Raw genomic sequence first — 16,139 nt, 5'->3', positions numbered from 1 at the left:
TGCAGTGTGGGGCCTCTGCTCCCCACTCCAAATCCTGCCCTTCCTTCCCAGATCAGCTCCGGTTCCTCCTCCTCCATGGAGCCCTCTCTGATTGCTGCAGCCCACACAGGGGGGCCTGCCCAGATGCCCGTTGTACCAACTGGCTTTGCCCACCCCAGCACCTGAGTGTGACGTGGTCTTCCTGGGTCCTCTCTCCCCTATCAGACTGGCAGTTCCCTGGGTTAGGGGTTCGCCTGTCTCCCCGTTAGATCGGGGGCCCCTGAAGGTAGGGACTGTTTCTCTTTTCTCTGGCTCCCACAACACTTCCTCCCTGCGGCGGTTGGCTGGGGGGTCCATCAATACGGGTAACCGCTGGTGCCGGTAGTCTGTGAAGTGGGGTCAGGGTGGTGGCTGGAGCCAAAGGGGTCTGTCTGTCTAGTGGAGATTCCTGCCTGGCTTGTGTCACCCATCCTGACCCATGGGGTTCCAGTAGGGCTGCCAGGAAGTTACCAGCACTGAGGTGAGATGGAAAGAGGGTGGGGGTGGGGGTGGGGGTGTGGGACCCAGAAGCCTGCCGCCAGCCAGGGAAACAGGAGCCAGTGGCTAAATGCAGACACAAGGTCATGGCACTGAGGGCCTGAGTCACTGCTCCTGGACGTCAGATCTCATTACCCACCCCCGCCCACCATTCCTCCCCCCTCTTCCCCCCATCCCTGAGGCATCACCCACACATGCACTGGATCCACTGACTTCAATGGCCAGGAGGGACCCTGAAAGGTCATCAAGGCCATCCCCCTGTCTCTGTGCATGTCTCTCCTTTCAGATCCCGGGGACAGAAGGAGCTTCAGAGATGATCCAATGCCTTGAATCCCATACCTGCCAGGGCATCCCAATCACTTGGAGGGACTTTCAACAAACACAGACTCTTCTCATGTACCCCAAGATTCTGATCTGGGGTCTTGGGAAGGGACCAGGAATCGGCTCCCATCAGGTCCCCACTCAGCCAGCCCACAGGCCAGTGTTCGGAAACCACTCATCACTCAGCAGGTATCTACTGAACACCTGCTATGTGCCGGGCACCGTTGAGGCTCTGGGGGACTCGTGATGAACGAGGCAGAGAAAGGGCCCTGCCACCATGGCTCTCAGGCTCCCCTCATTGGACAGAAGAGGAAACCGAGGCTCCGAGTGGTGAAGGACCCATTAGGGATGGGAGAGCTGCTCTGGCATCAAGCTCTCACCCTTCACTGCTTGATGCAGGAGAGGGAGAAGTTGGGGGCTGGCATGAGGGGGAAATGGCTTTGGGAGGGACTTGCCACCAGCACCATGTCCCTTTGCTTCCCTCTTCCCAGTTTCCTGATGCTCACAGGGCCGGAGGTGAGGGTGTGGACGTGCGGTGCTGGCTGGCTGGCCGATGCCGGCTATGAGTTGGAGCCAGCAGCTACCCGAGACCAGAGACGGGTTTGGGATGTCAACAGGGCGGCCAATTATCCTGTTACTATACACAGGTTGGGGCCGCCGAGGCAACGGTGGGCCCAGGTCCATGCAGAGCAGCAAGCCTCCACCCCACCGCTCACAACACACACATGCTCCTATTTGGGATTAACTTGGCTGACATCTAGGGGCAGAGGGTGGCTCAGGGCCTCAGGATTTTAACAAGTCATTGAAGGGCCATCGTGATTTTCAGAAAGGGGGCTTTGTCTGGAAGGGGGGGGGGGAGTTGTCCCAGATCTCTTGCCCAAATCTTCTAAAAGTGGTATCAGGCACAAATCCTCTGCTTTGTGCCCAAAACCCTTGCCCTGAAGGATTAAGCCACAGGAGCTGGAGGAGCTCTGGGAAGAGGGAGAGCCACAGAATCTAAGTCTGGGTTCAGCCTCTGCTTTGTGACCTTAGATGAGTGACTGCACCTCTCTGATCCTCCATTTATTATCTGCAAAATGGTGATGCTGTCGCTGACCCACAAGGGTGCTGGGAGGATGAACTGGGTTCCAGACCTAATGTGCATGTTCCTACATTCCGTTGGGGTGGGACAGGGTCTGTGGCATTTACGTAGAAGCCCCAAGCAGAGCCACTGCCCCTTGGGTGCTGTGGTTTGAGGCAGTCTTCTCAGACTGGAGGGTCTGGACATGAAGATCCAGCCCAAGTGCCTCCCCTCTGCCCAATTCCCTTCCCCCGCTCCAGCTTGTCGGCCCCCTCCCCAGCTCTGAGCAAGGCAGGTCTTCAAGGCAGGACCTCGGAGAGGTGTGAAGCCTTTGGAGTCAGGCAAACCTGGATGGAACTTTTGACTTTGTCCCTCAGCCTCTGTGACCCTGGGCAAGCAAGCAGCCTCAATTCTCCGAAACTCCATTTCTTTATTTAAATATTTATTTATTTATTACTTATTCATTTATTTTGGCTGCGCCGTGTCTTAGTTGTGGCACTCAGAATCTTTGTTGTGGCATGCGGGATCTTTAGTTGCAACATGCGGACTTCTTAGTTGTGGCATGCACGCGGGATCTAGTTCCGTGACCAGGGATCGAACACTGGCCCCCTGCACTGGGAGTGTGGAGCCTTACCCACTGGACCACCAGGGAAGTTCTGAAACTCCATTTCTTTAAAATGGCCTAATACTGCCCACCTCGCTGGGTTTCTCTGAGCACTCACTGATTTGGAGGAGGGTTGAGCACAGTGCCGGGCATACAGCAAAGATGCAGTAATAATAGCACCCCTTCCCTATTGGTCCTTCTCCTCTTCCTTCTCTGCTCTTTCAAACCCCTCCCATGCCCAGCTCTGAGAACCCAGAGCCCCGACCTTCAGCCCCTGCAGATGACCCCTCACCATCCTGCTGTGTCATGAGCTTCCCCCTCCCAGGCCCTGTGTACCCCAGCTGGTAGCTGGGTTGGGTGCCACCCACCTCTGTGTGGCTCTGGTAGGTTGGGGAGCCCCTGCCCCTCGTCCCTCCTGGCTGCTCTGGCCTGCACTACTCAGCTGGCCGGGGCAGTTCCAGTTGGTTTGTCAAGGACATTCTTAATGGCCAGGGTAAACCCCGGCGGGGTGGGGCGGGGAGGAGGGGGGGCCAGGATGTTGATTGGTGGAACACACACCTGTCCAGGTGCACCTGAGCTGCAAGCAAAGGAGTCTCTGTCAGAGGAGGGCTGCCTGGGGCCACAGCAGAGCGGACTGACAGAGGTGAGGGGCCGCCGGGTGCAGAGCTGGGGCAGGGACTTGGATGGAACCTGCCAGGACCAGGGTAAGGCAGGGCAGGCAGGGCAGGAGCAGGAGGCTGGGGGGCAGGGAGCCAGCACCTCCTTTTGACCCTCACGGCTTCTCCTTCTGGGCCTGGGGTTTTCCTGACTCTGGCCTGAGCCGAGGGGGAGGAGGTTCAGGGATGGGCATGGGGAGTCAGAGTGGTCCATGGGGAGCCCACAGTGAGACAGTGACTCCCCTGGGCAAGGAGACTGCTCTGAGCAGTGGAGGCAGACAAGCGTCCAGGGAGGGTAGGAGTGGTGGCCACAGGATGGGGAAGGGGGCTCTGAGCCTGGGGTCCTGCCTTGATCAACCTGCTGCTGGACATGGAGGGGACAGCTAGGAACCACCGCCCTTATCCCAAACATTAACACACACACTCGCACCCTCGGGGCCACCCCCTCAGGAATGAAGGCACACCAGACCCATGTCCCCTCCTGAAAATGCCACCTTTCCCTTCTATCTGGGAAGTAGGTATTGGAAGGGCCCAGTGGCTGGCTAAGGGCGTTACAGCAGCTCACCAAGGGTCCGTCTGCCTGTCCACTCCCTCAGGGACCTGATGGAGGAGCTGGTAGGGCTTCGTGAGGGCTCCTCGGGGAATCCTGTGACACTTCAGGAGCTATGGGGCCCGTGTCCCCGCATCCGCCGAGGCATCCGAGGTGACAGCTAGGTTCCCTTCCGCTCCCTGTCAAAAACCCCTCGGGACATCAGCCTCCCCGGGTCCGCCTCCCCACCCACCTTGGAGCCCAAGAGCTGCCCCCCTCCTGGGCGGCAGGGAGGGAAGGGATCTGTCTGCCAGTCTGTGGGTCAGACGTGCTAGATGTCTGCTCTCTGCCTTTTGGGAACGCAGCCCCCAGGCCTGACCACTCTGCCGGGGACCTTGCTAGGGGCCCAGTGGGTGCTCTCTGGCCTGACACCAGGACAGCCCCACCGGTCCTGGGACAGCAGAGCAGTCTCTCTAGACTCTCGTGTCCTCTAAGCTATGGCCCCTGCGGAGATGCTGGAGAAAGTGTAGCTCCCAGCCCTCCCTCCACACCCTGCCCCCTCTGTCATTCTTCCATAAGTACCTCAGGAAGGGGCAGGGGTGGGGAGGGCAGATGGGTCAAAGCCCCCCTCCTGGCGCCCACCGTGCTGCCACCTTCACTTGCACAAATCCTGCTGTCTCTCACGTGAGGCAGAGCCCCCTCCCAGCTTCCCTGGATTCGACCACCTGGCCCCAGCCCCACACAGCCCCTGCCCCCCGCCCCCGCCCCGTGCCCTCACTGGGCCCTGGGCTACGACCCGATGCCCCTGCCCCAGGCGGCCTCGAGCGGTTGAAGCAGAAGCTGTTCCGCATGGGTGAGGACTGGTACTTCCTGATGACCCTTGGGGTGCTCATGGCCCTGATCAGCTACACCATGAGCTTCACTGTCGGGCGTGTGGTCCGAGGTAACCCCTCCCCGGCATGCACGCCTGCTCTGGACCCGGGGCTTTCGAGCACGCTTTCGGGATGCCAGATGGGCCGCCAGGTGCAGCGGGGGTGGGGAGGAGGCCTGGGTCTGGTCCTGGCTTTGCTCTTGACTTGCTGGGTGACCCTGGGCAGGCTCCTGCCCCTCTCTGGGCCTCAGTCTCCTCATCTGCACAATGAGTGAAAGACCAAATATTCCTTCTTCCTCTGAGCTCTATGCCCACCGCTTCCTGCCGCCCCTGCTCCTTCTTCTCCTTCCTTGCTCTCAGCTCAGTAACTGTGGGGGAGAACACTTGTCTAGACCACCAGGCATAGAACATTCTCTCCCCATGCTTCGGCAGGCTCTCTCCACCCTGAGGTCTCCCTGGAAGAGGGGGCACGGGGCAGGAAGTGTCTAACACACCTTCTCTGGGAGACTTGCTCAGGTGGCATTACAAGGACCTGCCATGCACCAGACCTCATCTGAGAGCCCATTTGACAGATGGGGAAACAGAGGCTCAGAGATGTTGAATGGCTTGCAAAAGGTCACTCAGCTAGGGAGTGGCAACACTGGGATATGATCCAGGGTCCTACTCTTGCCTCCTCTTGGGGGTCTGCCACTTACTGGGTGGCCCTGGGCCACTCCTCTCTGAGCCTCCATTTCCTGGCCAGCAAGTGGGCGCCTGAGGGCTGCAGAGCCTGTGGATGGCTCCCTGACTCCCTGCTGTCCCCAGCACACAAGTGGCTGTACCGGGAGATTGGGGACAGCCACCTACTCCGGTATCTCTCCTGGACCGTGTACCCTGTGGCCCTGGTCTCCTTCTCCTCAGGCTTTTCCCAGAGCATCACGCCCTTCTCGGGAGGTAAGCCCATCACCACGCCATTCATCTGTTTGCCTTGCCCCACAGTGCCCACTGCCCAAAGCCTTTTCCTGTCCCTCGGGGCTCCTGATGGGGGGAGGCAGGAAACAGTAACCCCACTTCACAGCCAGAGAAGCCAGGCTCAGAAGAGTTGTGTAAGTTGCCTGAAGTCACACAGTGAGAAGGACAGATCTTTTTTTTTTATATAAATTTATTTATTTATTTATTTATTTATTTATTTATTTATTTATTTATGGCTGTGTTGGGTCTTCGTTGCTGCGCGCGGGCTTTCTCTAGTTGCAGTGAGCGGGGGCTACTCTTCGTTGCGGTGCGCAGGCTTCTCATTGTCGTGGCTTCTCTTGTTGCGGAGCACGGGCTCTAGGCGCGGAGGCTTCAGTAGTTGTGTCATGTGGGCTCAGTAGTTGTGGCTCGCGGGCTCTAGAGCGCAGGCTCAGTAGTTGTGGCGCACGGGCTTAGTTGCTCCGTGGCATGTGGGATCTTCCCAGGCCAGGGCTCGAACCCGTGTCCCTTGTGTTGGCAGGCGGATTCTTAACCACTGCGCCACCAGGGAAGCCCCAGAAGGACAGATCTTGCTTGACTCGGGTCACTGCTGGCTCTGCTCCCTTTCTGAGGGCTCCTCTGGGCCGGCACCATGGTTCCCCAGGGAGGGGCTCACGGAGGGGCGCATCTCTTCTAGGCCTCTCAGCTCTGCTTTCAGCTCCAGGCCAGCAGCACAGGGGAGCTGCAGGGATGCATCTGGGTGGCCTGAGATTCTCTCCTAGGATCCCCCCCATCCTGCAATAGCTGACTGGCAGGACCAGCTGGAAGAACGTAGGCAATTCACATCCCCTCTCTAACCCTCCGCTTCCTTATCTGCAAAATGAATTTAGGAATCCTAACTCACAGGGTTTAGGAGACCTGACAAGATCATGATGTGAAACCCTGTGCAGGGTAAAGTGATAGGGGTTTATCTAGAGATTGTCCCCCCTCTTACTTCCCACCCCCACCCCGTCCATCCATCCCCTGCCAAGGTTCTGGAATTCCGGAGCTGAAGACCATTCTGTCGGGCGTGGTCTTGGAGGACTACCTGGATATCAAGAACTTCGGGGCCAAGGTGGTGGGCCTCACCTGCACCCTGGCCACGGGCAGCACCATCTTCCTGGGCAAAGTGGTATGGAAGGGCATGAGAGCACCCCACCCCGCCCCACCCTGCCCTCCTGCCCCCTCTGCCTTTTCTCCATCCCCACCGAAGCTAGGTCAGGGGGAACTCAGGCCAGGGCCTGCCTTCGCGGGGCCCAGTCTTGGGGAGGAGACAGGCCAGGTCCCCAGAGTGTGACAAAGGAACTGGGGAGATGGAGGCACAGGGAGTGGGTGGGGCAGCCGAGCTGTCTCTGGATGAGGCTCCCTCTACCCCCCAACCCTGGGCCCGGAGGGGGAGGAAGGGGAGGAGCAAGGGCCCGGCTCCCCCCAAGGGGCGGACCCTGTGCCCTGTGCGCACACCTCCTCTGGCAGGGCCCCTTCGTGCACCTGTCTGTGATGATCGCTGCCTACCTGGGCCGCATGCGCACCAAGGCCATTGGGGAGTCTGAGGTAAGGGGCTCATGGGCCCCCCCGCTTGGAGGAATGAGACGGAGGGGAGGGCGGGGGCTGACTCTCAGCCCGGGACTCCGGATCCCCCCAGAACAAGAGCAAGCAGAACGAAATGCTGGTGGCGGCAGCGGCGGTGGGCGTGGCCACAGTGTTCGCAGCGCCCTTCAGCGGTGAGGCCCTCCCTCACGGCCCTCCCCCTGCACCCCGGGCTTCCACCCCCCCATCCCCCGTCCCTCCCCTGGCAGACTGACCAGCTCGCTCCCCGCCCAGCGGAGGAACCTGCAGGGAGGATGACGGCTAATCCGGTCTTGGTTGTTACTTCAGTCTTACCGGGAGGGCAGAGCCGCCCCAGGGTGGAGGTGGGGGTGGGCGTCGAGATGCTTCACGGTCACATTAGACAGACTTGGGTTTGAAACTCAGCTCCCCTTGCGTGACCCTGGGCTGGTGAGTTCAGCTCTCAGCCTCATTTCCTCATCTGTAAAATGGGGATTGTAATCGTCCCCACCCCAAAGGCTGTTGTAAGGTTTGAGATGGCCGAGAGGAGCGCCTACAAGCCTGTTCCCTGGGCAGGGGGCTCTCGCCCTGCCCTCCCCTCCCCTCAGCTCAGGACCAAAGAGAAGGGGTGGCCCTGTCCGGGCTGTGGGAGAGCAGGACGGGAGTGGTCAGGGCGCTGGGATGGGCGTGGTGGTGTCTGTCTAAGCTCAGTGGCGCCCCCAGGCGTCCTGTTCAGCATCGAGGTCATGTCCTCCCACTTCTCGGTCTGGGATTACTGGAGGGGCTTCTTCGCTGCCACCTGTGGGGCCTTCATGTTCCGCCTCCTGGCTGTCTTCAACAGCGAGCAGGGTGAGCCCCGCCCTAGACCCTGCCCCCTGCCCCGCCTTCCCTCCCTCCTCCCTCCTCCCCTCCCTTCTCCCCTCTCTCTTCCCTTTTCCTCCTCCCTCCCTTTCCTCTCCCTCCTCTCTCTTTTCTCCTCTCTCTTCTCTTCTTCCTCTCCACTCCCCTCCTTCTAGAAGTGTGGAAACGAATTGACCTGTACTGAGCACGAAGGATGGGAGCCCCGAGGGTAGAGAGGATGAAGCTGGCCGGGGAGGCAGGGCCAGGGAAAGGGTATTTGGGGGCAGGACGTGGCAGCACCTCCGCTCCTGCCTGTTCATTCTGAGCCTTCGGTTTGGCTGGGGTAGGAGTGTGGTCCCTGATCCCCACTCCCCTCCTTCCCCAGAGACCATCACCTCCCTCTACAAGACCAGTTTCCGGGTAGATGTCCCCTTTGACCTGCCAGAGATCTTCTTTTTTGTGGCGTGGGGTGAGTGGATGCCTCTGGCCCCTCAAGAGCCCAACTGAGGGCCTCCCCCAGCCTGAACTGCTGCCCTTGGTTCTGGCGAGGGGCTCTGGACTCCCCTCCCCTCCCCTCCCTGCAGGGCCATCTGTGGCATCCTGAGCTGTGCTTACCTCTTCTGTCAGCGAACGTTCCTCGGCTTTGTCAAGACCAATCGGGTCCTCTCCAAACTGCTGGCCACCAGGTGGGCTCTGAATGGGGGCCAGGGACCCCTCAGGGTGATGCCCCTAGACTCTCCTGAGCCTTATATAGAGATCCCCACCCCCTCACTAACACCCCTGTCCAGGTCCGCATAGTAACTGCTCCCCCACTTACTAGGCTACCAACCCCAATACCCCAATATTTGAGCCCTCCCTCCCTCACTAACCCCCCTCCCCCATCACTGAACCCCTACTTCCCCGTGGAGCCCCAGGCCCCTTACTGAGCCCCCTCTCCTTCCCAACCTTGTCTGCCCCCTGGCATTGGCATTTCAGAATCAGCCCTCCTCCACCTTGGCCGGTCCTGCCCTGGTCCCACCTGCCTGGCAGGCAGCCTGCCTCTGTCCCAAGCTCTCCTATGAGCCCCGACCCCTGCTTACCCGAGCGGTGTGGGGCTGACCCCCACACGTCCCCTGCTCCTGTGCCTCTTCCTCCCGTTCCTGCCTCAGCATCAGCCCCCAGGGTGGCGGGGCCGCTCCGTGGGGTGGGGGGAGGGGAAGAGGACGGCTGGCACTGGAGCTGGCGCTGTACCCCCCCCACCCCCCTGCCCCACAGCAAGCCTCTGTATTCGGCTCTGGCGGCCTTGGTTCTCGCCTCCATCACCTATCCCCCTGGCGTGGGCCGCTTCATGGCTTCTCGGGTAAGGGGCGCTGAGCCGGGGTGGCCAGGGGGGGAATGCCCAGTCGTGGTCCGACTGGTGCCTATCATCTCCCTTAATCCCCACAACGCCTATACGGGGATGGCTGTGCAGCTTCAGGAGGGCCAGAGCCCTTCCCAAGGTCTCCCCCCAACAGGAAGTGGCAGAGGAGGATTCGAGGCAGGGTCAGGCAGTTGGGGGGGGGGTGGTGGCAGGGACTGCTGCCCGGTCCTCACGCAGAACTCCGAGCTGCCCCCCTCTCCAGCTGTCCATGAGGGAGCATCTGGACTCACTGTTCGACAATAACTCGTGGGCGCTGATGACCCGGAACTCGTCCCCACCCTGGCCCTCGGAGCCCGACCCACAGAACCTATGGTTCGAATGGTACCACCCACGGTTCACCATCTTTGGGACCCTCACCTTCTTCCTGGTTATGAAGGTGGGCTCCCGGGGCCCCCAGGGATGTGCACAGAGCTGAGGCCAGCCTTGGGTGGGAGGGGGTACCTCCCCGTAGCATGTACGTAGCGCAGGGCCTAGGCCTTCACGCAGACTCCCTGACCTGACCTCTGCCCGCTGTGTGGTCCTGGGCAAGTTGCTTCAGCTCTCTGAGCCTCAGTTTCCTCATCTTTAAAATGGGCTAGTTACTGTGCTCACATCAAGGAAGGTTGAGAGGGAAGAAAGGAGAATCTCTGGCACAGTGCCAGGCACACAGTAGGCACTTTGTCAGGGTGGGGATCCTTCCCCTGGGCACACCTTCCCTCACACTAGATACTGGCGATGGGCGTGTGCCTGGGCACCCTCCTTCTCCCTGGGAAACCCCCCTGTCCCCTGTCTTGTCCTTCCCTTGCCTACTCTTGTCCAGCTGCCTGTAACCTCTGCCCCCTCGGTTCCCACCACCCACAGTTCTGGATGATAATTCTGGCCACCACAATCCCCATGCCCTCTGGGTACTTCATGCCCATATTTATCTTCGGTAAGTCTGGGGTGTTGAGGGTCTGAGAGACTCGGGGTTATCGGGACAGGGTCATGGCTCCTGGTCCACCCACCTCCCCAGGATGGTACTGAGGTTGATCCCCAGGGATGGAGGGCTGTGGGGACCGAGTCAGCCTGGCTCCCTGTCCTCACCCTAAATCTGTGACCAGGAGCTGCCATCGGGCGCCTCATAGGGGAAGCCCTCTCTGTTGCCTTCCCAGAGGGCATCGTGGCTGGAGGGGTCACCAACCCCATCATGCCTGGGGGGTATGCCCTGGCAGGTGAGTAAACCGGGTTCCCACTGGATGGGCAAACATCGTGGGTCTGGGCTGGACCCGGAGAATCAGCCAGTGGTTCTGCAGGGCATGGGGAGGTCATGAGCCTCCCAGTGAGCCCCACCCTTCCCTGAGCCCCTCCCCTTAGCCTCCATTACTTTTTCTAGCTCCTGTCTTGTCTCTGATGCCACCTCTTCCCTACTGCTCTTTCCCTCACCAAACCCAGGCATAGGGCACTTCCAACAGTGGCCAATGTGTGGCCTCTGGACAATTCCCACCCCAGCCCATGGCCATAGTCACAGCAGCCTTGCCCATTGCATGAAGCTGTCTCCTGGCCTGAGCCCCGCTCCCTGGCTCTGCCCCCTGCAGGGGCTGCGGCTTTCTCAGGGGCTGTGACCCACACCATCTCCACAGCATTGCTGGCCTTCGAGCTGACTGGCCAGATTGTGCACGCACTACCTGTGCTGATGGCGGTGCTGGCGGCCAACGCCATCACCCAGAGTTTCCAGCCCTCCTTCTATGACGGCACCATCATTGTCAAGAAACTGCCATACCTTCCGTGGATCCGGTGCCGAAAAATTAGGTGAGCGGTGTCTGCTCAGGCTGGCTGACTGAGGTGATGGTGTCTGGGTGGGCTGACCTTGGACATGGGTGAGTGTGGGAGGGGCCGACACATGGCTGCTCCCTAGTCTCCGTTCTCTCCAGCTCCCTGTGTGACCTTGGGGGAGTCCTTGGCCTCAGTGTCTTACTGGTCATCAGTTGGTCTCCACAACAGGAGGACAGATATCACCCATTTGTCAGAAGGTGGGGCTCAGAGAGGTGCCATGTCTTGTTCCAGGTCACACAGAGAGTCAGCACCAGCTCTGGGAGGTCCCACCCCTCCCCCTGCTCCTGCTCTGCTGTCCTCACTGGGGCGTTGGGAGTTGGAGGTGGGACGGGAATACTGCAGTGGAAATGAGCTTTGAGGTCCTTACTCAACCAGACAGGGCCGAGCAGCCTCTGTCCCCAGAGAAGGAGGACTAAGAGGGTCTGAGAGTCCTGGGTCCAAGGCCCAGCTGCAAACATGTGCAAGTTGCCCCCTTCTCCAGACTCAGTTTCCCCATCTGTTAAATGGGGGTGGTTACTCCAGTGATTTTCAAACTTTAAAGCTCTTTTTTCCCTTTATGCCATAAAACTTTTCTTCAAATGAAATTCTCCAGGGACGGCTTCTGAATAAAACAGATCAAAGTAGAGCTGGTCTAGGGGGGAGATAGGGGTCCAGAGGGCTGGGAATCCAGAGCCAGGCCATAGGCCAGCTGGTCCCCAGGTTCCTCCCTCCCCACCTTGTGGTGCTAGCAGCTGTTCATCCCAGGAATCTCTTAGACCCTGCCCACACTGGAGAACCGGCAAAACTCCTCCCGGGTCCCCCCAGCTTGTCCAGGGGTCTGGATAACCCCCCACCCCAGGACCTGATGGGAGCATCCCTCTGCCCCAGCTCTCACCATGTAACTGTGGAGCACTTCATGAACCGTACCATCACCACGCTGGCCAAGGACACACCGCAGGAGGAGGTGGTCAAGGTCGTGACCGCCACAGACACTGCCGAGTACCCCCTGGTGGAGAGCACAGGTGCCCGACAGGAAGGGGGAGCATGAATGGGGAGGGGGCATTCCCTCTACCTTCCTCTTGGACCTGGGAGGGTCAGGCCCAGGAATGGGTAAGCAGGGCATTGTACCTATCAGGCACCTGGATCCAAAACCAGGCTCTGCAACTGTGTGACCTTGGGCAAGTCACTTCACCTCTCTGAGCCTCAGTTTCCTCATTGGTAAAATGGAGGTAATAGCCATCCTACTTGGGGAGCAGGGGTAGGATGATGGGAACACTACTAGGGCCTCCCAGAAGGCTCCATCCCTCAGTCTCCCCTTCAGGCATTCCCCAACTGAGTCACCTCCCTCAACCCTGTTGCCATGAGAAAGACATCCTTTTAGAGAAAAATGAGTGGGGGCCCTTGTTAAAAGACACATAAGCTGAATCTTGGGAGAGGACCTAGCTAGAGCATCATTTCCCTCTCGGACAAGTACAGTATGAGTGGGAAAGATAAGCTGGGGGGTAGGGAGGGGACAGCCATGCCCCACTCAGGGCCACTGTCAGCCCATATGTCCCCTTTGTGCAAATGAAACAAAATGCACACTTGGCAAGCATAGCACGGCTGGATTTTGACCCCCACTTGTCCTTTGGGCAGGTAACTTGTGCAGTGAGCAACCCATACAACGGTATGGGTCATCCCCATACCTACCCCAAGAGGCATAAAGCTATTTATGAGCAGCAGAACTGTAGATAAATCCCTTAAGCTCTATGAACTGCAGTTGCCACATCTGGAAAGTAGGGAGGACAGAGTTGTCAGACGTTCCCATCCCAAAGGCCAGGCCCTTCTCCCCACCCAAATTGGGACATCTATAACATTATCCCATAGAACACGCCAAATATCACATTTGAAAATACCTGCACATGGATGACCCCTCAAGAAGCTTCACCACCGCCCCCGGCCCCGCTAGAACAAGACAAACTCCACTTCTACCCTTAGAGCCACAGGAAGCAAAGAGTTCCCAACCAGCACAGGCCCAGCCTGTGGGACCCTGCTGCTCATCCAAGAAATAGCTTTAATTGTTTTTGTTTTTAAACAGGGAGCATTTGTATGTCCAGTTGTAAAGTTTTTATTTTACTGGACAAAAAGCAAAAATATCAGGCTGTCCCTCAAAACTAAATACCTGCAGACTCCAGTGATACCCTGGAGTGAGGCTTGCCAAGCCTCCAGCACACAGGAGGACCTCGGAACACGGTGGCCTTCCGGGTTCGTGCCTTCACTGGCCTGAGCCAGTGAAACTTCCCATGGGAAATGAGGGACAAAGCCCAGCCCTGACGCACAGACATTTTCATGCAGGTGTCCCAGACCTGCTCCTGCCTTGAGGCCCTGCCAGGTGGGGCATCTTGGGGTGGGCAGGTTACCTCCCGGCCCCCTGGCAGCCTTACCTGGCCACCCTCAGCTACCACTACTCCATGTCAGAAGCTGAGTGACCTTGGGCAAGATAACTAACCTCTCTGTGCCTCTGAGCCTCGGTTTCCTCTTCCGTAAAATGGGTGATAATAGTTCCTGACCCATAGGTGCTGTACGTTCCCAAGAGTCATGAGAACACCCAGCACAGTTCTTGGCACATCGTAGCTGTCCAGTAAACGTAAATTCTTTTTCATAATGTGGCTTTTTTCCTCTCCCTCTCCACTTGTCCAGAGTCTCAGATACTGGTGGGCACCGTGCAGAGGGCACAGCTGGTGCAGGCCCTCCAGGCTGAGCCATCCTCCTGGGTTCCAGGACACCAGGTGAGTGCACATATGAGGTGTCAGTAGAAGATGGGGAGTCAGCAGGGTTGTGAGGGGAGTGGCCAGCTGATAGCCTGTGGTTTGAGAGGGGCTGCCTGGGGAAGGGGGAGCTGTCCCAGGCCCCCATAACCCTTCCCCCATCCCCAGCAGTGTCTGCAGGACATCTTGGCTGGGGGCTGCCCCGTGGAGCCAGTGACCCTGAAGCTGTCCCCGGAGACCTCCCTGCACCAGGTAATGGGGAATATTTGGGCTGTGGGCAGACAGGGGCCCTGGGATAGAGGGGAAGAGCCTGAGAGGGAAACTTGGCTCCAGCTTCCTGGACATTCTATGTGGCTCTCTGTTCCTCCTGTGCCTGCTTCCTCACCTGTGGAATGGGCATGCAGTTCCCGCCCTCTCTATCTCTCAGTTCCAGGGCTGTTGGGATGATGCAGAGACTAGGGAAGAGGGAGAGCTTGGGAAACAGAAGATTCTGGATGGAGAGAAACAGTGGTTAAAAATATGTCTTTTCATCAAGGCACACATGGGTTTCAATTTCAGGTCCACCACATTCTGCCTGTGTGATCTTGGGCAAAGTACTTAATCACTCTGAATGCTGATCCTCTCCCCCCTGCAAGCGCAGAGCCTGGCACATGGGTCATGGAGGGACAGAAGCAGGTTGGGGACCTAAGGGTGGCCCCAATCCCTCTGTGCCAGTGGATGATGCCAGATGATGCTGAAAAACGGGTCCTTTCCCCTAGTCCCTTGTGTGGACTCTGGGGACCCCTGGTGGTCACATTGGACATTGCAGGCCCAGGTCTTGGTCTCCCACCCACCATCACAGCTGTCCAGCCCTCCCAGGCTCAGAAACAAGGTCAGGTGGGCACCACTGGGACAGAGCCTGGCCCGGGCCTTCACCTCTGCTCAAAGCTGCCAAGCTAGGAAGAAACTGAAGCCAGAGGGTTGGGGTGGGTGTCACCTATCCTCCAGTGTTTCCTAACTGCCCCCCCTGCAGGCACACAACCTCTTCGAGCTGTTGAAACTTCAGTCCCTCTTCGTGACGTCTCATGGCAGAGCTGTGGGCTTCGTGTCTTGGGTGGAGGTACCATGGTCCCGAGGGTGGAGCAAAGGGGAGGAGCCATGCTCGAACAGGCTGGGGAGGTGGGGGGCACCAAAATTCTGCCATCAAATTTGGAGGGGCCTTGGGACTTCCCTGGTGGTCCCGTGGTTAAGATTCTGCTCTTCCACTACAGGGGGCGTGGGTTTGATCCCTGGTCGGGGAACTAAGATCCCACATGCCGCACAGCATGGCCAAAAAAAAAGAAAAAAAAAATTCGGAGGGGCCTCATGGGATTCTGATGAGCCTCACTTCCTGGCCCAGAGTAGCCAGACACTTGGTCCAGCTACCTCTACCTTATTTTGTGGCCAGCCCTGCCATTCTCTGGGCCTCAATGATCTGATCTATGCAATAGGGAGGCACTGGCTCTAAAGTTCAATCCAGAATCAACCCTTAGGGGAGTCAAACTATACTGGCGCCCCCCCACTTGCAATCTCCTCTACATCCTCCCCACTCTGTTCTCTGTTCTAGTTGAAGAAAGCAATTTCCAACCTGACAAACCCTCCGGCCCCAAAGTGAGCCAGCCTGGCAAGATGCAACAGGGCCCCTCAGCTGCCCTGGTGAAGGAGATGGGGCAGAGACGCTGCCTCTCCCCCCTCCCCATCATAACGCACCCCTCCCCTCCAGCCCAGCTCAACTCCTCGGCGAAGTAGGCAGCTAAGCTTGCACTGAAGAGGCCCCATAGTCACCACGTCCCATTCTCCATGAAACAAGGGCTACCTGCCTTGAAGGACAAATCCCCCTCTGGACAGAACTCAGAATGCAAGACAGCAGAAAGCCAGCACGTGGTAGGTGCTCCATGAAAGAATCAAATTCACGAATGAAGACACTGGTACATTCTGTCGCCAAGGGCACGCAGAGATGCCCTCTGAGGGTTGTGTGACTCCCAACCAGAGGCTCCTGAGAAAGAATAAAGCTGATTGCCAGAGCCGTCTGTCCCTCATCTCAGCACCCAGGGCGTTATCTTGCCTCCTTAGCAAGGCCACATTCGCCGGCCCTGAGTGAGCTCTTGGGGGCCCCCTGGTGGTCATGTGGGCATCGCAGGCCTGGGCCCTGGTTTCCCACGCCTCCTCACGTCTCCCTTCCTGGCAGGGAGTTATGAAAGCAGGTTCCCACCAGGTCTTATGATGCTTGTCCTCATGTGTAAGCACGACCCTGTGGCCCAGTTTCCCTCACCCCAGCAGCCTCAGCCTCCTCC

General features: G+C 58.7%; 1 protein-coding gene across 1 annotated transcript; it reads left to right on the top strand.

Annotated features, from left to right (window-relative positions):
* Window positions 1-3,072: 3,072 nt before the first annotated feature.
* On the top strand, window positions 3,073-15,869 carry LOC309642405 (chloride channel protein ClC-Ka). Its single transcript, XM_082423978.1, has 20 exons — window positions 3,073-3,205; window positions 3,754-3,860; window positions 4,501-4,629; window positions 5,362-5,490; window positions 6,519-6,658; window positions 7,000-7,077; window positions 7,169-7,247; window positions 7,795-7,920; window positions 8,297-8,384; window positions 8,496-8,597; window positions 9,166-9,250; window positions 9,513-9,686; window positions 10,151-10,220; window positions 10,390-10,500; window positions 10,864-11,077; window positions 11,969-12,102; window positions 13,760-13,848; window positions 13,996-14,079; window positions 14,840-14,926; window positions 15,413-15,869. The coding sequence occupies exons 2-20, from the start codon at window positions 3,761-3,763 to the stop codon at window positions 15,458-15,460; spliced, it is 2,067 nt and encodes a 688-aa protein (XP_082280104.1). The 5' UTR covers window positions 3,073-3,205; window positions 3,754-3,760; the 3' UTR covers window positions 15,461-15,869.
* The last annotated feature ends 270 nt before the right edge of the window (window positions 15,870-16,139 follow it).

This window comes from Balaenoptera physalus (genome assembly GCF_965194825.1).
Source record: "Balaenoptera physalus genome assembly, chromosome: 1".
Lineage (NCBI taxonomy): Eukaryota > Metazoa > Chordata > Mammalia > Artiodactyla > Balaenopteridae > Balaenoptera > Balaenoptera physalus.
Note: the sequence above shows the minus strand (reverse complement) of the source record. Positions and strands in the feature narration are given on the sequence as shown.

Excerpts from the sequence above, each read along its gene's own strand:
- LOC309642405 (XM_082423978.1), top strand. The coding sequence starts at position 3,761 with ATGGAGGAGCTGGTAGGGCTTCGTGAGGGCTCCTCGGGGAATCCTGTG. Across the intron at positions 8,598-9,165 it reads TCCAAACTGCTGGCCACCAG|CAAGCCTCTGTATTCGGCTC; the intron begins GTGGGCTCTGAA and ends CCTGCCCCACAG. Across the intron at positions 13,849-13,995 it reads CCTGGGTTCCAGGACACCAG|CAGTGTCTGCAGGACATCTT; the intron begins GTGAGTGCACAT and ends CCCCATCCCCAG.